At 45.2% G+C, this 21950-nt stretch overlaps 1 protein-coding gene across 3 annotated transcripts in view; it reads right to left on the bottom strand.

Moving 5' to 3' along the window:
• rock1 (Rho-associated, coiled-coil containing protein kinase 1) overlaps positions 1-21950 on the bottom strand; it is a 65552-nt gene that overhangs the window by 20261 nt on the left and 23341 nt on the right. For all 3 annotated transcript variants that reach the window (XR_015940692.1, XM_088642053.1, XM_088642054.1), the window contains exons 2-12: positions 11051-11132; positions 8881-8981; positions 7432-7569; positions 5892-6067; positions 4673-4757; positions 3451-3595; positions 2827-2965; positions 2232-2323; positions 1491-1650; positions 1120-1189; positions 759-847 (exon numbers count right to left, since the gene is read on the bottom strand). Coding sequence is in view for 2 of the 3 variants with exons in the window: in XM_088642053.1 (XP_088498179.1) it covers positions 759-847; positions 1120-1189; positions 1491-1650; positions 2232-2323; positions 2827-2965; positions 3451-3595; positions 4673-4757; positions 5892-6067; positions 7432-7569; positions 8881-8981; positions 11051-11132 (1277 nt within the window). In the remaining variant the exon portion in view is untranslated. The remainder of the gene's footprint in view (positions 1-758; positions 848-1119; positions 1190-1490; positions 1651-2231; positions 2324-2826; positions 2966-3450; positions 3596-4672; positions 4758-5891; positions 6068-7431; positions 7570-8880; positions 8982-11050; positions 11133-21950) is intronic.

The following is a 21950-nucleotide window of genomic DNA, read 5'->3' as shown; positions in this document are numbered from 1 at the left end:
GAGGTTAGCCCAGTCTCCACGGATTTCAAAGCCTTTGTAAAAACAGTAGGCTGACTCTAGAGGTGGATTAATGAACACACAGGGGTCAGACAGAGATCAGACAACCAGCTTTTGGAACAGTAACCATATAGCTGAAAAAAACAACTCATGAAAAGAAATTAAAGTACATGGATTTTGACTTTGAGAGAAACAGAACACTAAAATATTTACAGAATGCCTTCATTTGTAAACCTTCACTGGCTGCTGTTAAACACTAGTTTAGTTAGGCCCTTATCTATCTGTTCTGTACGAGTGCATCTGAAGAGCACAACAAAATGACTTCTTTCCGACACCTTGAGAACAAAGGTCTCAACAGCGACCCACCCTCAACTCTGGAAGGGATACAATCAAAATCCTAACAAAAGAAATACTTTCTCAGAGGCGGCGTCCGCTGACCCACCTGGGCTCACATTTTTTCACGTGAACAAGCAGACATTCATAATAATAACCTGCCATCGGTCTTAGCATTAAGGCCAAGGTATTTAGTTCGCCCTTTCTTTAACATTCCAGGGTAATCAGCTCACCACTTCCTCAATAGAACCTAAAATCACAACCTGCCCTTTTTTCTCTCTGAAATCGGTGGTAGATCTCCCAAAAACTCTCCAGTGCAACCAGCGCAAGGAGACAGCCAGCCAGAGGGGCAGCTGGAAAGCAGGTCCAGGCGAGGTTTGTGCAGACTCTGAGGGCCCAGCAGGGTCTGAATCTCTGAAGCCTCCTACCTGCACTTCTGCTCCATTTCATCCTTCAGCTGCATCTCACTGTGGAGCTGCTCTTCCAGCAGGTAAATCCTTTTCTGCAGATTTTCAAGCTGCAGGAATAAACACACTGGGAGTGAGCTAGGCTACTCGATACGTTTCATTTGCAATAGGCTTTCTGCCAATCTTTATGACTTGCTTTAATAACAATAAATCTTTTTTTTTCTACTCATCCCTGCCAGTTCAGAATTGCCTGGCTGTTGTCTCCGAGATGTTCAGCACAGTACCAGATGCACACCAGATGTATGGTCTAACGTTTCTGTTTACGACTGTTGTCAACGCCACTCATGTAGACAGACATCGGGTACAGGCCTTACAGACTTACTTGGCTTTTATCTTCCTTTACAGAGCTACTCCGCTTCTCACTGGTCTTGGTGCTCAAGCCACGAGCGAGTCTGAATGAGAAGAGTTCACTCGTTAGGGGGAGCGATGAAGGGGTTAGAAGCAAAACAGAACACACATGAGGACAAAATACACCAGCTCTCTCTTCTTCCACTTTCATTAATCTGAAGAAATCTGCCATCATACCTCTGAGACCACAAACAACTTTCAAAAACGTTTAACTGTTCTGAAAACAGCAGCTTTTAAAAAAATAAGCCTATTTTACCAATTACTATTTGACTCGAAAAGTTCCTAATTAAGAAAGCAGCTGACAAAATAAGTGAGAGGATATATTTTGATGCTGGTAAGACTCACTGATTGCTGCTGTAGTAGGTAAACCCCACGAAAGGCAGCTGGTTGCCAACAAAAGCCTTTGGTATGGGGAAGGTCTCCTCATCTCCCTTGTCCTCCTCAATGTCATCAAAGTTGCTAGTGTCGATGTCACTGCTGAGCTCAGGCACAACAGGGGCAGCAGCTGTAAGAGTATCAGTGTGGTCAGAGCAGCCGGGAAGGAGTCAGGCAGCAGAGGCAGCTGAATCCGGCACTCCTTTTCACATCACAAACTAGTTTTCACTGAAGTTTCATGAAACTAGTAACATTAGAATGCAATCTAAAACAATGGAACACAAGCAACTTGTGCAAAATCTGCATTGTTATATTTTTATATGATAAAGATGACCTTCTGTTTTCATTCAAAAGCAATATACAACACAATATAGCTCTTTATCTGCTTTTAAGAAACCACTTTTTTCTTTTCTTTGATTGAAGGCACTGTTTAGTTATTCTAGCTATGAAACATTCAAGATGCTCAGAAATCTCACCATGAAGCACGTTATATCTAAAACATAGAAGCATTCAAAAATTAAAATGTAACATCCCAGTACTGCACACCAATCGCTATTTTTTTCTTCAAAACCCATCACTGTACACAGCAGCAAGGCATAATTAAGATTCACAGCAATTTAGGTCCACTTATCAACCTCCCGTGGGAAGGGCACACTGACTAAAATCAAGTGACCAAATTTGGAAAGCTCCTCCAACAAAAAGGGAACTTACTTTCTCTGATATTCTCCCACGTCCACTGATCGTTCTTGAAAAAAGGATGCCGCTTGATTTCATCCACTCCATTGCGACCTAATCGCACCTCCCTGTGGTGTGACAAAGGCAGCTCTGACGTGAGATGTCTCTTTAAAATACAGTATTTCCATTCGTGACTTTGACCTCTCAGACTGCAATTTCTCCCAAGGTACGTTTCTGAGGTAAAACTTTAACGGAAAAGAGAAGGGAAGAATCTGGAAAGAAGAACTTAAAGACAACAAGGAAGTCAGGCATCCTCAGGAGATCCTACTAGAGAGGGAGAGAGTTATATTTATGGAGGGGTTGACTACTGCATTTGGAGCCCAGCAAAAGTTTGTTTTTAGCAGGGAGAAAAACTGGAGACTATTTCTAATAAAGCCCATTTAAAAAAACACCTTCAACTGCACCTTAAGAAAAACTCTCCAGAAGTGAGAGCAACTTGAATGGGGAGGATGAGGTCATGGAGAGTCTGAATTGGCGGGATCAGACCTCCTGTGACGTCCTTCACTTCTTCATCTCAGCTATCCTACAAGCACAGCTTCTGCTCTTCAGAGGCATCCGAGTTCAGCCTTACCTGTCCGTCAGGAAGGCACAGATGAGGTTCTTCGCATCTTTCGAGATCTCGCTGTCATCTGGGAATGTCAGGGCGTTCTTGTGGTTCATGATTTTACTGTATGTTCCCACCAGTGAATCTGCATAGAAAGGTGTGTCTCCTGCAAGCAAGCCCGAGAGCCTTTGAGTACTGAGAAAACAGCAAAGCCTCAAGCCCAGCGCAAGCAAGCACACGGCATGACACAGCGCCATCGGGGACCCTACAGCTGACGCCGGTCACTGGAGGTTTTCGTTTGACTCTGCCACACTAGCAACACAGTACAGGTCTGGCTTCACGTCTCATTACAACACAAGCATGAAGCTGTGCATTTGTAAACAGTTCTTTGAAAAAGATCATGTAAAATTGTGGAAATGTGAAACTTTAAAATGAAGAACAGAAGATAATACTTTATTCAAAGAGTTGTGGGAGGAGGGAACGAGCTACAAAGACATGCTGCTGAAATTGATACCCTGCCTTCAAGCTGCTGTTCAAGAAATGGCTGGTGGAGACCCTTAGATCAATTAACTACTAACTACCGAAAGGGCTAGATGGGCAGAACGGCACTACACACACATGTATACTTTTTTAATTACAGTTCTTACTCACCTACAAGCATTTCATACAGGAAGACCCCGACTGACCACCAGTCACACTCCCTGCCATAGTAGCCATCGCCGCCTTGTGATTTCAGTACCTCGGGAGAAATGTAGTCAGGAGTGCCCACTGCTGTGTCACATCGTACCATGCCATCCTGCAACACAGCACACCGCTGCACATCAGAAACCCGCACGGCCCTCTGAACCACGCGGGCAGCAAACGCGCCCTCGTTTCATGTGAGCAGAAAAGCGAAAGCTGAAAGAAAACCCGATAACTTTGAAAGGGGAACTGCAGCCCCAGTTTCGCAATCCGGTTAAGTAAATCTTGGTAACAAAAATAAATTCATTGGCAGCGTAGAAAAAACTGACAACTTCTGGATTAAACGCAAAACTGTGAATGTTCAGTGAAAGCACTGGGAGGAAAGACATGTTGTCGCAAACCCCTGGTCTCGCCACGTGCGGGAGTGAGAGCTCACAAGAACTGTGACGTGAAGCGGCCCTTCCTGCTCACTAGTCTCCGTAAGGACTAATGCACTGCGATGTGCAATCGGGTAAGTACAGGGTGTGCAGCAGATATTTCACTGCAGAAGTGTTCCAATGCGATCTGCAGAATTAACAAGTAGTATTTGTCGGCAAAACTGTCTCGAAGTGAAGAGCAATATTTCTATTGGATTAAAACAGATGTATTCTCAAGCCCGCTTGTTTACAATGTCATAGAGCCACATCACGTCACTGGATGTTTTGTTGCCTCATTTTGAATCGCAGAACATGGCGCAGCGCATACCTGGAAATCTGGTCTATTTGTGGTGTAAACTGAGGTTTTATCAGATAAAGTTACTGCGTACATTTTACTTTTACCACGGTCTGACATGCACTCATCAGTCCTGATTCTTTCTAACCCCGAAATATAAAAATAGCGTTGCAGTTCCCCTTCAAAAAAAGAGGTGGTGTTTCTGGTGGCAAAGGAGGTTCCAGGTCAAAACTGACTCAAAGCACGGAAAAACAAACGCGACAGCAGGTGCAATGATCGCTTGTTAGGAATTCAAGCACCTGTCACATTGAAATAAACAAGGCTGAGAGGACTGTGGCCAGCGTTGCAAATTCTCTTCCAACCCATTCCAGAAGGAACTCCATTAAGGCATGCAAGTCGAGTACGAAATCGGATTTCCCTCTAAACTACATGAAAGCGAGCCTAGCAGCTGCAGACTGGTTTGCTTTATCGATTCATTTACCTGATTCATTTTCATGCAGGTTCCAAAGTCCGCAAGCTTTAAGTGGCCAGCTTTGTCTAGTAACATGTTATCGGGCTTCACATCTCTGCAAGAAGAAGATTCACAGTCGACTGATGCATCGCTCAAATCACAAATGAAGCATTAAAAAAAAGAACAAAATCTAAATATTTACAAAGCTAACTCAAAAGCCTAGAGAGAGAATGATTGTCTGCCAATCTGGAGCCGTCTCAGCTGGACATGTGGCTCTAACGTGGGCTGGAGGAGAAACCAGATGACACTGAACGGGAACCTCACCCCAACAACACACAGCCTGACCAGGCAGCCCCCAGATTTATGACAGAAACAACTGTCAAGCTTACAGACAGACACCTCCATCTTTGTAAACCCACTGTACACAGTCTTGTTCCCAGTGTTTTTTTGGTCTTTGCGCTATTTTTCACATGAAGGAATGTTAATAAAGAGGGCAAGTTACACCCCTCAGGGAAAACAACAGCACATGGGGGGGTTTGGAGGCAGTTTCATGGTACAAATATTGAGCTAAACCGCCATCTACTTAATGAGCAACAACGGCTTTCTTAAACAGACCGAATCGGGGCACGTTTCTTTAAACCCTGGGATGAAGGGGACAGACTCCACTTCAGGGGCAGCAAGAGGAGACCGGCCGAAGGTGAAACATGGTATCAGTGTCGTCTCCTGCAAGAACGGGTTCAGGAACATAACACGAGCCCCTGGGTCTGGCCTGGCCACTTTCACCCCACAGGCAAGCGTGCTGTTACTAGCGGGACCTCCCCAGAGCCAGCCCAGGACGCCTCTCGAGCCATGGGGAGGGGGAAGGACCGCGGCAGGTGGGCGGAGGGCCAGCGGTCACGCCAGTGGTCAGCCGGAGCCCCTGGACAAGTATATTAACGACACCTTCAAGGAAAATGTACACTTTTATTTGCTTAATAACTCTTCTGGGTGCTCCCCAAGTACCAACTACTCACGAGGAGATCGAACTTCTGGGTTTCTGGTTAAAGGGGGGTGTCGTGTCACATGGCCAACCTACTTTTTTTAAGCTCCGTGAAAGACAGCTACAATAACCAATCCCATTCGCAATTCAGTGTAGGGGCGGGCCTAAAGCACCGCTCCCACACCAATCCAATAGCACGTAGAAAAGCTGGGTTTATTTTTTCTGCTTTTAAGCAAAGTTTCGGCCGTGTTTTGGCCTGGGAGCTCTGACCTGTGGATGAAGCCCATGGAGTGGATCCCGTCCAACGCGAGCACCACCTCGGCGGTGTAGAACCGGGCCCACTTCTCCGGCACGTCGTAGTTGCTCATCAGGTTGACCAGGTCCCCTCCTGGCATGTACTCCATCACCATGTACAGGTAGCGGTCATCTTGGAAAGCATAGAAGAGCTGGGAGGCCCCCAGCAACCGAGATCAGAACGGCAGGAGAAAAAAAGCTCCGGCTCCAACAGTATACAGTTTGCCTTCTCTTGCACTTTAACCGTGGGCACAAGATTTACACAAAACCAGCAGCACAAAGCAGCACGACCCCACGAACAAGCAACATAAAAGAAATAAAGAAAAGCTGAGAAATATTCAATTCTTCTTTACGTGCCCATTCCACCCCAACTCAAAGCATCAACAGGACAAGCCTGTCTAACCCTGCCAGTCTCAGACCTCAGGAAATCGTTCAAAATGGCTCTGAAGTCCCTCACTGCAGCTCCACATGACATCTGTCTGGTTAATAACACCTAATTCCAAATTCTGCGTCTGAACCCAACAGTAGATGAAAAAAGGTAAGAGGTAGATTGAGAGGAGAACATTTATTATTTCAAAAGAAATATTTCCGTCCAGCTGTTTCATTTCGGTAAAGATTTTAGATAGATAGATAATACTTTATTAATCCCGTAGGGAAATTGATGTGTTACAGCAGTCCAGCCCAAGACAAGCAAAACAGACATCAGAATAGTTATAAAACAAAAGACAAACAAGATAAATAAAAATAAATACATAGGTGTGTGCAAAATGTGCTGATCATAGTCACTGTAAAAACAATAAAATATGTGCAAAATGTGCATAGGTTTATACAGGCTGATTGTCCAAAAAGTACAATGGAGTAAACATGCTCCATTGTACTTTTTTGATGAAAATTTTTTTGATGCTTTATCACAGAAGCTCTATCTAACAGCTGCACGCAGACTATGGCGAACAGACTGGCGAAAGAGAGGTGCCTTTATCAGTTACCTCTCCTTATTAACACAGTGCTAAGACAACAGCAAAGGTTAATACTGTCATTTTGCTGGCGTCCCAGTTATTAGTTTAATACCAGTTAGGTATTAAAGAGTTAATACCTCGTTTAACAGCCACAATACATTGGAATTGCTGCCCTTAGAGACCTTGTGCTATGAAGTCTGTAGTCTTTAATCAAATACGTTTTGCTCTGTCACCACAAGCAGCACCAAGTCAAAGTCCAGGCAGAAGTCCGTTGTAAACAGAATAAAAACATCCAACAATGAAACTGCAAATGCAAGCTTACTTCAGAAACTTCTATGATTGATGCACACACTGCTAAAACACAATTTCCAATTATACATCACCACACGTGGGGCATACAGCAAAAACCATCAGGACTGTATGGCCAGTCTTCAAGCGCACACTCGCAATTCCTCATTGTTAAGAAGCAGCGCGGAGAGCTCCACGATGTCTGTGTGTGTGTTACTCCTAATTGTCTTTTCACGGTCTGCACGAGTGCAGCAAAAAAAACAACTCTGTACCTGGACTACCCAGGGGCTATTAGCAAAAGCCATGATGTCCCTCTCTTCCCAGAAGAAAGCCGAATCCGATCTCTTGATCATTTCAAATTTGCTGAGGAGTTTCATGGCATAAACCTTTCTTGTGGCTTTATGCCTTACCTGTAAAATGAGAGTTAGAAAAGAAATATATTTATACGTTATATGAAAGACAAACAGGTCTCCCAAAAGAAATGACATTCCTCAGGTGAAGACACTGGCCATCTGATGGGCGAGCAATCATTATAGCACAACTCTAGGAAACAAAGCCAGAAAAGGGGCAAAAAATAAGACAACTTCTCTTGTATGCAGAGGAATTTACTTTGAGATGATGCTGAAATGTAGTGGCGAAGCTACAAGAACTCAGTGTGCTAAGAAATAACTTGTGTTTAATACCGTCAATCATCATGAAGCAGGTTAAATTTTTCAAATGTAACGCTTTGCCCTGGCTGTTGTATGTGTATATATATATATTTTTGATTAAGAATCTCCAATTATTTTTTATCACAGCCACCTAGTTTGAAATGGCCAGTTGTGTGTTTTTTCACGACTGGTCCAGCAGCTGTGAACCCTGTGAGCGCACACGGGGGAGAGTGAGGAAACAGGCTCCTCCCACCCGCGCACCTTCAAGCCCCTCCCCTTTGACTCACCACAGGGAACACAGCCCCCTACTGGGGGTTCAGTGCTGATTGGAGGAGAGGTGCTTCCATTGCCAACGGCACTGAAGGGCTGCAGGCACCCAGGAGGCCGCAGGGGGCGCTGTGATAGCCGAGACAGCCCTGATGAGCTAATCCCACCCTTCCCTCTGCCGTGCTCGTGGATACTGCTCTGGGGATCCAGCACACCATGTGCTAGCGACATGACCCAGGCCAAAACCCAAGAGACAGCCTTTACAGGAAGAGACACTCAGGAGGCCCCCGACACTGTTATCTCTCAGTTAATCTTTAAGATGGCTGGGGTCTCAAATAATTCCCAATTAAATTTGACAAAAAACTAAATTCACCACTGCCTTAATTCAATGACACAGTGCTATCGAGGGCTCAGACCATGGCTTCAGGTCCCGGTGAGGACTGCTGTCGTAGCCTGGATGTCCTCAGTCAACTCTGCTGCATTATGGGGATCCGGTGCTCACTGGTGAGTCCAACCTACAGTTGACCAGTACTACATCCAGATGTTTGCCTCATGCTCTGGACCCTTGTGCCACTTTCATTCATCTATTTTACTCAACCCCTGATGTAAACTCTTAACTCACTGTAACATTGACACATAACCACGATTCATTGTAAAAGACGCTCTCTCCAGAGGCCAAGAAAGCTTGAGCCTCACATCCTAAAAAGAACAACACTGCACCCCAGCTGGACTGGAAGGACGTGAACAGGAGTGCTTTGAAATCCCTACCTGAGACCAGCAGCTACTGAAATCACTGTAACTTACCAGCTGTACCTCCCCAAAGGCCCCTCTTCCGATGACTTTAACCACTTCATAATCCTCTGCTTTCATGCGCAGGTCTCTGATTTTACTGATGGTGTCTTTATCTGGAAGAAGAACGTTACGAACCATTATTAGAAGTGTGTCAGAAAACAGAATATCACGGTGTCACATTGGGGTTTTTAAAACTATAAAAGCTAATGTAACCCAGTCACATTCTATGTCAATTATAAGACTTACTATTTATATATACTATTATATATACTATTGATACATATAATCACTAAGTTCCAGTAAGGGCATAGCAGTGCAGTTCTAGGAAAAAGGAAGATGGGTAACATTAATGGTAAAAAACAGAGATTAGGAGAACATTGCCACCTTTGTATGCAGATGCACATTTCTCACATTTTCTTTCTGAAAACTTACATCTGTGGGTCTTATGGAAAAACAGTGCAAGAGCAGCAGTTGGAGAAAAACATTCAATTATGTCCGAGATGCATGACTGATGTGATGGGCTCTAGGTTCTAGGGCTGCTGTAACTCCAGTAAAACTCCTGTAAAAGTTGACCATGTTTGGCCTACTCAGCATCCATTAACTGAGACAAATTAACGTTTAATTAACCGATAACTTTCGCATATGGTTCACCAGAACCACAAGAGATGCATGAATCATCTTTGTCGGTTTCAAAACAAAGCTCCTGCAGCACCTCCATGCATGACTTGATGCTTATGCTGAAATAAGAAAAACTTTTAAAAAGACAGACCCTCCAGGAGACTATGGCAAAGATGTATTTAGCTTTGCCCTAGCATCACGTTGACAGAACAGTTTTCATGTCTTTGATTCCCCGTTTAAATCTGGTTCCGAACTAACAGGACCTTCTGCTCTCTTATCACATTACTGGCACGCACCCTAAAAAGACGAACACAAGAAAATGTCTCCTTCTCGGATGTGGAATTCAGCTCCACTGAAAGAAGTCTTTAAACTTGGTATGTGTTACAATTATTTATACAAGCACGGTCCCTTTATCTACTGCTAACAATTTCAGGTTCCCCAGGGGGAACATAAGATTCAGCCAAATTTGGTCATAGCTGAAAAGGAGAGATTTTCTATTCACATGGGTAACAACTGGCACAAGAATGCATGGAAAAAACTTCCAAGCTCAATTGATCTAAAAATACAGCATAAGCTTATGAAACAGTGAACTCCAAAATACAAACTATTTCCATGAACTGCGTGGTTTTAAGACACTTCATCATTGTTCTAAAAATGGTCATTGTTACAGCAGAAATAGATCTATCAGTTGCTATTCATTGCAGGAGCAGCTCTGGATGTGGGCTTTAAAAAGAACAGAGACAAAATCTACAATTAATAGAGCTGGTGCTATCGCTTTTTTTAATAGAGAAAAAATAGAGAAAAGAAAAATGTTTTCTGGGAACAATACTACATAGGGAGAAAAACATACACAGAGGTAGCAAAGGATATACGTGCCATTATTACCAAGTGAGTTAAATGACTTAATCTTTTCTTGAGATCTCTGTAGGGCCATCAGAACCCCATCAGAGGGACCTTTACAGTTTTGTAAAAAAAAACACAGCTTAAATCCCATCTGTTACTTTGAGCCTGAGTGTGACAAACTGACCTGTCATTACTAGTAATAGGTTTATTCCATGCTGAAAAAAAGAAGAAAGAGAACAACGTTTCGGCCGTGGAGCCTTCTTCAGGTGTGAGCCGAAACGTTGTGTTCTCTTTCTTCTTTTTTTCAGCATGGAATAAACCTATTACTTGTTCCTTTGCAGCCTACGCATGCTGACGCAGCTACCCACCTGAACTACTGTCATTACTAGGCCTTACATCACACTGGGAAGATTCATTCTAATTGTTTAGAAGGAAAAAGGATATAAATTCATCTGACTTGGTCTCTCCACTATTTTAAAGTGTCAAATGCCAAATGTACTATAAGTGTATTCAGTGCCTAAGATGTGCCGAAGTCAAGAAATGCAAAATAGCAAATGAGTTCTCCTGAACCCGAGGATAAGAATATCACTTATGTGGGTCAGCAGATGAACTTGGAGAAAGCCCTTTTGTTACTGGATATCCCCACAATCCTAACGCAGGACGGGGATGGACAGAAACGCTGCTCTGTAAAGGAGGAGCGAGAGTCTCTGGAAGTACTTACATCTATTCAAGAAGTTGTCGATACTCTTGTTTTTTCTTAAGGCGGGGAAGTCCAAGTCATAAACCAAAGCATCCAAGCCATCCTGGAAAGAGACAAGACACAGCTGTTTAGGATGAAGATATATCTGGTAAAGAACAGGACATAACGTATTCAAAACCTCCAGAGAGGGTCCTCACCTCACCCTCTTTCAGAAATGGCAGCTGTATGCAGGTGTAAACAGACCAGTGCCAGACACCGTTACGGCTATGTTCAAACACAAGACATGCAATGCTTTCTCTAATACCTACAGCTTGCCTCCCACTGACTACATTTTGGGGTGCTGGGCATTAAGGATGGATGAGTAAATGTATGGGAGCAGCACAGTGGCGCAGCGGTCAGCGCTGGGGTCCTGGGGTGCCATCCCCATGGAGTTTTCACACTCTCTCCGTGTTGGCATGGGTCTCCTCCACCAGTCCGAAGACACGCTGGTACTGCAGGTCAGCTGGCTAGTTTGTTTAATAACTGAACAGTACAGCGGAGGGCACTGAGACATACAGTATTCACAAATTAACTGAAGGGCCATTCTCTGGCAACTCTTCATTTACATTTTTAAGAACATGCTGTATGTGGTGTCTATCCTAATTGTCTTTGAAGGTGTCTTCCTTGGAGCAAAACTGGTTTATTTCTCAGTAGGAGGAATGGTCACCCTCCATCTGCGTCCACGCAGTGGTTAATAAAGGATTGTAGGCACATCCTTGTGGAACAGAACCCTTACACAAGTCGAGGAGCGGGTGGATGAAAAAACACAAAGAAGGTCATCTCTGTTGCTTTCTTTGAGAAGTGCGAGCCCTGGGGCTCGTGTAAGAAGTAAGAGGTTCCACTACAGTGCTCTCCAAGAAGGAAAGGCAGCTGTAGACTTGGGTGACAGAGCACGTCTAATGGGTAGTGTTCTACTTTTCTGTCATTTGCCAGCTCCATGCCCCCCTTTAAACAGTAAATAGCAGCCACTGAGTCTCCCCTGGAACTGGAGAATTGTTAATAAACCTTCACTGGGTTCATAATCTTCTTAATCTGAATGACATATTGGAAACCGTAATGGAGATCACTGCGACCCAGAGATGTTTTGTGTGCAGTGCTGTACTCTGCTGAAGGAAGATGAGTGAAACTGGACTGAGGTGTGTGTTACATGGGCCCTGGTGCTCTGGGTCGCCTGTCTGCTTGAATGACTGATGAGGCAAAAGACCGGCCTGCTAAGATGAAACGTTAACCAACTCAATTCATTTCTGAACAGGCAAAACTTTTTGCATTTTTAACTGGGAAGCTGGATCAGCCTAGGTTTACAGGGGAATTGTGTGACAAAATAAGCATAAGTTCCACGATTTAGCAGCTGTTTCAGTTGGCTGACAGGGTCAACTTCCACTAATTAAAAAAAAATATTTGTGACAGAATTCTTGGTGTCTTTCTGCTATCCTGTCCATGAGAAACCATAAGACAGTTTGTGGCACATTGCTAGTTTTGGTGGTTCGCTGCTCTGTAGGGCAACCTGATAATTTCTGTTTTAAAACTATTTCCAAAATGCAATTCAGCAAGTCTTCAACATTCTGTCTTTGTTACCAAAAGGCAAAGTGACACAAAAATAATCTAAGCTCTGTTTTGAAAACAGCAAAGATGGTCTCTCCTTACACCTTTGATCTGATCTAATAATAACTTTCACATGCATGGCAATTATTCACTCCAGCTACAGGAAATGAGTGGTTTCGAAGCTGTTGTGGCAACAAGAGATGGTTTTCTGTAGTAAATGTCTCTGATCCAGTTGAAGGATAAAAAATAAGTCGTTCTGCCAGCTAGCAGTTTTTAACCGAACCTTCACCGATAGTAAAGCAATTCGCCTTCGTGCACAGCGCAGGAACACGGAAAGATTCAAACCGAAGTTAAAAGGGAGAATAGGAAGTCCTCGGAGGGAAATGCTTTTCACTTGGTTAAAAGGAGCAGGGCCAAAGTCAACACTGCTCCATCAGGGTCACGAACACAGCAGGGGAAAAGATTAACATTGGAGAAATATCTGCACCATATAAAGACTCCCAGCTGTTCATTACCGAGATATAAAAGAAGAAAGATATTCAGAGATTGAACAATAAGCACTCCAGCATGTAGCCCCGGATTCGTGAAACAGCACCAGATTTCTTCAGGATATGTTTTAACTGGCTCGGGGTATGAGTAATATAATTTATTAAACAGGCTCTTATGCTGCTCCCCCGCCTCCCGATGCCCAACCACAACACAGCGATTGCCAAATGGTCTGCAGCAGCACGAGATTGGAAATCGCAGGTCTGAGTGACCGTGCGGAGCATGTTCCTGTGGGCTCTTTGTCTCATCGGAGGGACTGCTCCCACTGGACACAAGAGCGGTCTAACAGCAGTGCGAGCGGACCGCTTCTGGGCGAAAGAGGGGACAGAAGGCTTGAAGGGCGCAGGCCGCGTCTGGCGTTCGCACTGAAGAAGGTTCGCCCCGCACAGGTGAGGGACGAGGCCCGCAGCAGGAGGTGCAGGCTCCCTGACAGACCTCCAGCTCCGGCCGTTGCTCCGGGACGAGTCCGCGAGGCCCGTGGGCTGAGGCAGCGCTGAACGACCGAGCCCGTCGAGAGCGCCCCCGGATGGCAGGGCGGCAGCTTGCTCTGCACCGATTCCGAGAGGAAGACATTCTGTCCAGCTGTCTCGCCTGCCCGCTAGCAGCGTCTCGACAGAGGCCAAGAAAGAACAGGGGACATCCCTGTGGCCAGGCTCACACTACCCTCGGCGTACACAGATGCCTTCTGGTCTGTTTTACATGCCGTTTCCCCACACCTTTCACCTGCACTTATGGGTTTGCATTTTGTCGTCGATTATTTTATCAAGTCAAACGGATTTATGAGGGTTTGGAATACTTGGATCAGGTCCTCCCTGCTCAAGACTAAAAATGTTCAGTTGAACATTCCAGCTTGCCAGCAGCTGTGTCACCCTGCAGCTCACCACCAGCAGCCCACTGAAGCTCAGCAGGTGTGAGCCTGGCCAGTACCTGGAGGGGAGACTCCTGGGCAAGCTAAGAAGAGGCCTCTAGGGGGCGCTCACCCTGCAGTCTGTGTGGGTCCTAATGCCCCAGTAAAGTGGTGGAGACACTATACTTAAATAGGCGCCATCCTTTGGATGAGATGTAAAACGTCAGGTCCTGACTCTGTTGTCATTTAAAATCCCAGATTTTTCTAATGTGTTCTTCAAAGGCCCCAAACTTGATTTTTCATTGAATGCACTAGGCCATAAATTAAGTCAGGGTTGAACTAGCACTCTGACCCTTCTAACTTCTCAGGTTGTTCTGCCTACTTTCAACATCCATGGCCCCCTCTAAGCTGATGTCTGAGGACTTGAAAAATCATTAAGAAATGGAAGTTAAAGGGAACTGCTGAAGTCAAGCCAAGATCTGGAAGACCCAGAAAAATCTGACAGAACTGCTTGAAAACCGGTCAGATCTGAGAAGCAGAGCCCACAGATCATTGCAAAGGACCTGCAGAAAAGTTTAGATGACACTGGAGTAGTGGCTCTCAGGTCCACAGTACAGCGTTGCTTACACAACAACATGACCAGCATGGGAGTACTGTCAAAAGGAAGACTTTCCTACCACCTTATCACAAAAATCAACGTCTAAAGTACACAAAACAAAACCTTGATAACCAAGAAACATTTTGGAAAAAAGTGCTGCTGACTGATGAAATTAAAATTGATCTTTTTAGCCACAACCACAGAAGATACATTTGAAAATGGGTGAAGTATTTTAAGAAAAGATCTGAAACATACTTTAAGATCAACCATGAAGTACTTACAGGAAGGAAAGATTAAGGGTTTGGAAAGGCCTTCACAGCCCCCAGACTTGAATATTTTAGAAAATCTGGGGGGAGATCTCAGACATGCAGGGCAAGCAAGAAGACCTACTTCTGAGCTGGAAGAGTGAGGAAAAACTCCTAAAGCAAGAAGTGAAAGACTCTGCTGGCTACAGGAAGAGTCTGAAAGCACATGCTGACAATGGAGGTGTGACAATGGACTGACAGGGTGCCCAGACTTTTGCACATGCCATATTTTGCTATTTTGAATATCTACAAAACTGTAAATAAATACTAATAGTGCATTACAACTTACAGAAAGACGACATGTTTAAGTTTGTACCACACAGAGGCTGTGCCAACGTCTTTTCACTTAAAGATGCACTGAAACATACAATTTAACGAGGGCTGCCCAAACGTTTGCACACAACTGTAGATACATCCGTTTTACGTTTTTGTACAGGTGGTAAATTCTGACACTCTTAGATCCTTTAGCAATGAGATGACTGAGTGGAAATGAGTTAAAAATCGAGAACAGCAGGCATTTCTTTATGCACAGGGGGGTGGAACGAGCTACGCAGTCTTGCAGCTGAAGCCAATGCCTTGTCTTCTGTCAGGAAAGGACTGGATAAGATTCTCTCATCAATACGCTACACTGACGCTCTGATGGGCTGGACAGTCTGAATGGCCTCCTCTTGTTTAGCACCTTTTAAAGAATTCTCACTTAAACACGGAATGACCCAACTGATCAGAAGTCTGGTATACCTTCAAAAGCAAATACCATTTGAAAAGCAAAATCTTTTTATTCACTGCAGAATATCAAAAATACCTGCAGGTGTTTTATATCAAAAATAGATATAGGAAGATAGCATGAGCTAGCATGTGCGACATATGTTCCCAAATTTGGATTCCCTTACAGGGCTCACATAATGAAACCCAGAGTATGTCACATGCACGTAGGTTTTTTATTAAAAAGATGAATGATCTAATTTTTCTTTATCACTGAAAATACAAGCACAAAAATACCTAACAAACCTCTTTACATAAAACACTGCAATACTGGAAAACATTATTAATCAACAGACACTCTTACTGTGTTGTGGTCACTATAGTGAATTCAGTCTAGTACAGGAAGCCTTTTTGTGAGTCAATTTAGGAGCACGTTTTCAAAATTCCCAAACGGACAAAAGGTCACAATTCCACCACGAGCCCATTATAAAACAACAGATGACTGTTTGCACATTCAACAAATGCAGAGATTAAAGCAACAGGACTTTATTTCCTTGTGTATTAGAAAGGACTCCCTGCATCAGAAGCCCTTATTCACAGCCGAGCCTCTTCCGGCTCAGAGAGCTGACCGCACACTGAACTGCTCGCCACACCAGAACGCTGCCCGGCTCTCGCTCAGCTGCAACCGAAACGGCCGACTCTCGGTGCAGTGATATTAGTTGCGGATGACAGACTGGGCCCAGCTTCTTCACATTGTGGACTCGCAAAACTTGCTGTTTCATACAAAACAAGCAGAGAATGAATGAAAGTCCGAAAGGACTCACAGCACAGCTCGAGCCCACACTCGGTCCCTGTCCACCCCTCCCTGACCAGCAGGACCACAGCCCTGAGGGTTCATCCGCTGTCCACCCCTCCCTGACCAGCAGGACCACAGCCCTGAGGGCTCAGCCCACACTCAGCCCCTGTCCACCCCTCCCTGACCTGCAGGACCACAGCCCTGAGGCTCAGCCCACACTCAGCCTCTGTCCACCCCTCCCTGACCAGCAGGACCACAGCCCTGAGGCTCAGCCCACACTCAGCCCCTGTCCACCCCTCCCTGACCTGCAGGACCACAGCCCTGAGGGCTCAGCCCACACTCAGCCCCTGTCCACCCCTCCCTGACCAGCAGGACCACAGCCCTGAGGGCTCAGCCCACACTTAGCCCCTGTCCACCCCTCCCTGACCAGCAGGACTACAGCCCTGAGGGCTCAGCCCACACTCAGCCCCTGTCCACCCCTCCCTGACCTGCAGGACCACAGCCCTGAGGGCTCAGCCCACACTTAGCCCCTGTCCACCCCTCCCTGACCAGCAGGACTACAGCCCTGAGGGCTCAGCCCACACTTAGCCCCTGTCCACACCTCCCTGAACAGCAGGACCACAGCCCTGAGGCTCAGCCCACACTCAGCCCCTGTCCACCTCTCCCTGACCAGCAGGACCACAGCCCTGAGGGCTCAGCCCGCACTTAGCCCCTGTCCACACCTCCCTGAACAGCAGGACCACAGCCCTGAGGCTCAGCCCACACTCAGCCCCTGTCCACCTCTCCCTGACCAGCAGGACCACAGCCCTGAGGGCCACAAGCAGGTCAGAATTTCATTTGAATCAACTGTGTGGAAACACCACTTGTTACAAACGTACTTCGTGCTACAAGGTCCAGAAGTCAAGGTCTGCAGAATGGTTTCAAAGTTTGAACACTTATGTAGGTTTGATCTCAAGGTACAAAGCAAACTATGTCAGTCATGAACATGATAGAAAGGAGAGGTGCAGATGGACAAACAGTTAGAAAGGCAAATACACAGACAGGTCTGCAAGTCAGAAATTGTCCCGTTTAAAGAACAGTTTGAACCCATTTAAAAATAAACTCTATGAGGTCCGAAGAACTGAGAAATTATTACAATCATCTTGTTATCCCTGTCAGACTGGCACAGTGTGTACAAACGTGTGAAAGGTTCCAAGAGGAGCACTTTTGGTCCTCGAGCCCAGTCGTTTCCCCTGTTCTGGACTAGAAAGGTTCAGCTCTTTCGGCCTGTCAGTGTAGGGCAGTTCATTAAGCCCACGAGTGTATCTGATAACTCTTCTCTTTACTGCTTCCAGAGCAGCCAGTTTTTGTAATTGGGGACCAAACATGTACGCAAGATTAAAAATGAGGTTTTTGCAGTACACTGCACAATTTAACCTAACAGTCTTTTAATTTAAATTAAATGTTTAACTATATATCCTAATATTCAGTTTGCCTGTTTTACTGCTTCCACACATTGTCCAGATCCATGTGCCCAGTCCTGGTCCCGGGAGGCTCCCATGTCTTCTGGTTTTTGTTCCAGCTGAGCTATTAATCGCTCATGACTGGATTTCTATTGTCAAACTGAGATGTATTTTTAAATTTGCTTTCAGTGCTTGAAAGGTGGAACAGGGTTTGTAGCAGATATCAATCCTTTACCAATTTCTGAGTTTTAGAACTCACCTCTTTCAGGTGTTTTAACTAAAAAGTAACAAACTGGGGCAGCACAGGAGCACTCATTGCTCGTCAGGAGGCGGTCGGCCAGTCAGGGCTGCTGAGACAATTGAGCTCTTAATGGTTTGAAGAGAGACTGCATGACACTGGGTGTGATGGAAAAAGCAGGCTTCGAACAGGTTGTTTTGGAAACCAAAGGTTTGAGAGTGCAGCTACAGTTTAACAAGTCCCTAATCAAGAAAGTGGATCAAGAAAGGGCATCAGTTAGCATCACGGGCTAACAGAACGAAAACCAGGACACAAAGGGACACAAACCAAACACGTGATTGTTGAATATACAAAACAAACCACCAGGTGCAAAACCAACAGTCACTGAGGAGCAAGAAATTGAGATTGTCAACAGTTAGACATATCCTCGCACTGTTGCTGATTACGAACTAACCTTTGAGGAAAACATTGATTGATATATCAAAAAAGCCAACAGCGACTGCTCTTGCTAAGAAAACTCAGCTGTTGAAAAGTGTGCCATACAACCATCACTTCATTCTATAGGTCTTTCATTGCATCTGTCCCAATATTCACTGCAGTAGCCTGGCTTGGTAACCTTAATGCACATAATAAAAACACAACGAGCAGGACTGTGAACATAGCCATCAATATTGAGGCACAACAACTACAGCTGTCAGACATCTACGTCAAACGAAGAGTGAAGAAGGCCAATATAATCACTGACTGTCAGAACCAGCCTTTGCACAGTGAATGTGAGCTCCTTCCATCTGAGTGTAGAATCAAGAGCAACAGAACAAAATACTCTTTTATTCCCACAGCAATCAACCAGCTCCATTGGGAGAATGTACTGTATATTCTACTTTATTTATATAATTTTTTTCTTTGTCACATACATGTATATTTCTTATTTGTTAAAGGGTTCATGTGGTGTTACTGTATTGTGCAATGTGTTATTTCTTTTACCTGCCAGCAAGCAAATGTCCGATCTGGGACAAAGTCAGAAAAGGGTCCCTCGAGACCAGGGCGAGGAACCGCCAGCAGAGAAGATGGAAAGATCAATGTAAGATCTTGTTACTGACTTTCAGGGCGCTATACAGTCAGGCTCCATCATACATCTCTGAGCTTCTCCATGTTCACTCTCCCTCCTGCAGACTGCGCTCAGCTGAGGCTGCTCCTCCGCTCACTGTCCCCAGGACTAGATCTCGCACTTTCAGCGACTGTGCTATGTCTGTCGCTGTTCCTTTGCTATGGACTGCCCTTCCTCTGACTCTTCGAGACCCAAAATTCTTAGGTTCTGCAAATCTAAACCACAACCAGTTTTACTAAGGCCTGTGTCTAACTGCCTTGGAGTTCATCACTAAGTACAGCATTCTTGTGTTTTGAAAAGCTCTTTATAAATAAAACTTTATTATTATTCTTTTTCCTTCCATCATCCAGTTCCCAGCCCAAACACGTGCTTGGTCTTGAATGCCAACTGACAGCACTTTGACAATTCATTTTTTGTGAGGAACTTTATCAAGGGCCTTCTAAATGTTCTAGTTACACCATATCTGTTCGCTCTGTGTGCATTCACTACTGTTGCTGCTTGTGTAAAAAGTGCCGACAAATAAAGCAAAACCTGCCTTTTCTAAGACAGGAAAGATGTAGATCTGAGATCTGATTTCTGCACTTATGATCCTACACTTTAGTTCTAATGACCGTTTGCATAACCTTCCTCATTGAAAAAGTAAGACTTGCTTGTTTATAATGACTTATCCTGCTGTATTCAAATTATAATGGCTGATATTATGAATCCATGTAAAGCACGAACTGAAAGATAAGGGACCTGGTAATGAGAGCAGCCCAGTGTGATAACTCCCATCCTTTATTGTGCTGGAGTGATGGAAGCACTCTGGACTGGGCTGTTTCTTTCCTCTGTCGGATTAAGTTTGGAAGCTTATGAAAATGATGGCTTTGACTGGGGGAAATCACAACAGTTGCACAATCGTACAAGCAAACAAATGCAAACACAGTGTACCGTTAGTCCAGTACAAACGCTGTAGTTTGCAGTACTTGGTATCACTGTTGTAGGGTACTGAGACATGACACCAACCTCACTGAACATGCAACTGGCAAGAAGAAACAGGGGGAAAATACCCAAGGTGGCATTTCCACAAAGGTATAAGGAATGATGGCGAACAAATCATCCTGATAGCACAGATCATCTCCCTCTCACATAGTACCTAACAGCAAACATGCAGTGAGATCTAAATGCGTGTAAAAATTACAGTTCCAATGCTGTTGATTTTAATTCAGATCTCTCAGGATCACTCTCACAAATCTAGCAGACTACCCCCAAGAAAGGGGCGCTGCAGCCCCTCGAGGTCTGCAGCGCTGCGCCTGCGCTCAGACTGGCACAGAGTCCAGGCGGCGCTCTGAGCCACATGGTGCATGACCAACCGGACCTCCTCCCAGACAGGGCGGCCCTTACAAAAAAAACTAGCGATACGGGCAGAAGCCAGCAGCAGGACAGACAGGCTCGGCGTCCACTGCGAACACACAGGCGGCTGTCACGCGGGGAAACCAGGGTGAGCACCTCCGCCACCGTTCCTGCACCAGCGCTCCCACTGCCTCAACCCCCCCATCTCGACAGCAAAGCTCCAGCTGACGTGGGGGAGCTGAGGGAGGAGGGGACAAAGCAGACTGCCCAAGACACATAAAAGAGCTTGTCACGGGAGCCTTTCAGACCTTTTCTAGAGGCTGGTGCGGCGAACACACAGTGCTCTTTCAGAGTTGCAGGGACCTGCTGACTGGTACCTGTTCCCGTTCGGCGTCTGGGGACTGACAAAAACCTCAAGGGAGCGCAACAGGTCCGGGCTTTATGGGGGGTCCCAATGCCTCCATATTTTAGGCTCTCTATTGCTGCACGTTTGCCTAGAAAAAGGTTCAGGTACATCTCCAGCACAGCTAGGCCACGCGTGAGGGTAAAACTCAGGGGCTCGTGCAGAGCAGCCAGGGACTGTCTACCCAGTTCTGCTTTCCTCTAGACACTCCTTCAACCCTGAGCACGGACACTGCCCGTTACACTCCCGTTTAGCGAAGGGGAAGGCTGCTCTGTGAAGGGTTCTGGGCTCTATAAGCCCAGGCAGGGGGTCCGAACCCCTGGGGGGCACGGAAGTTCCCCCTGAACCAGGTAGTTCACACAGGCGGCATCGGTAAACTACCCAGCTTTACAAATGGGCAGACATTCATTCGCTCTGGACAGGAGCCTGTAAAATGGACAATAGAGACACCCTGGCAGGGAAGAACACAGTAACACACGACCTCAACCGCCAGAGGTTCCTGGGAAGCAAACAGAAGCTCTTGATGCAGTACTGGTGTTTTTCTTCCCCAATCAACATGCGGTAGGACACATCAGACCTCATACGAACAGAAATGACATCTTTTTTCATTTGAGTAAAAGCCCTCAAATCTGTTGTTGACGCTGGATGAAGAATGAGATCAACTAGGCTCATCTTAAGTGCCCACAAAAACAAGCAAACACTTCTTCCTTGCAACACAGGGCAAGATTCACACACAGGTGAAACACAGGAAGCTAATATTCCTTTTGTAGACTCAACTGTCCAATGTTGATTTCTTTGTAAATAATGTGTTATTTTTCATTTGGACACAATTCTGCTTTTACAGTTTATCTGACACTGTGAGCACTGCTTTACATATGGTCACTTTTATGGATTTTCTAAAGGACAATATGATGGAAATGCACTTATTTCCATAGTATAAAATGTATAATAGAGTGCACTCCACACGTATAAAATGTGCTTTCCTAGTCTTTAGCACAGAGACAAAATATTAACAGAATAAGT

Source organism: Lepisosteus platostomus, chromosome 8, assembly GCF_059453375.1.
Source record: "Lepisosteus platostomus isolate fLepPlt1 chromosome 8, fLepPlt1.hap1, whole genome shotgun sequence".
NCBI lineage: Eukaryota > Metazoa > Chordata > Actinopteri > Semionotiformes > Lepisosteidae > Lepisosteus > Lepisosteus platostomus.
This window is presented reverse-complemented; position numbering and strand designations above follow the sequence as displayed.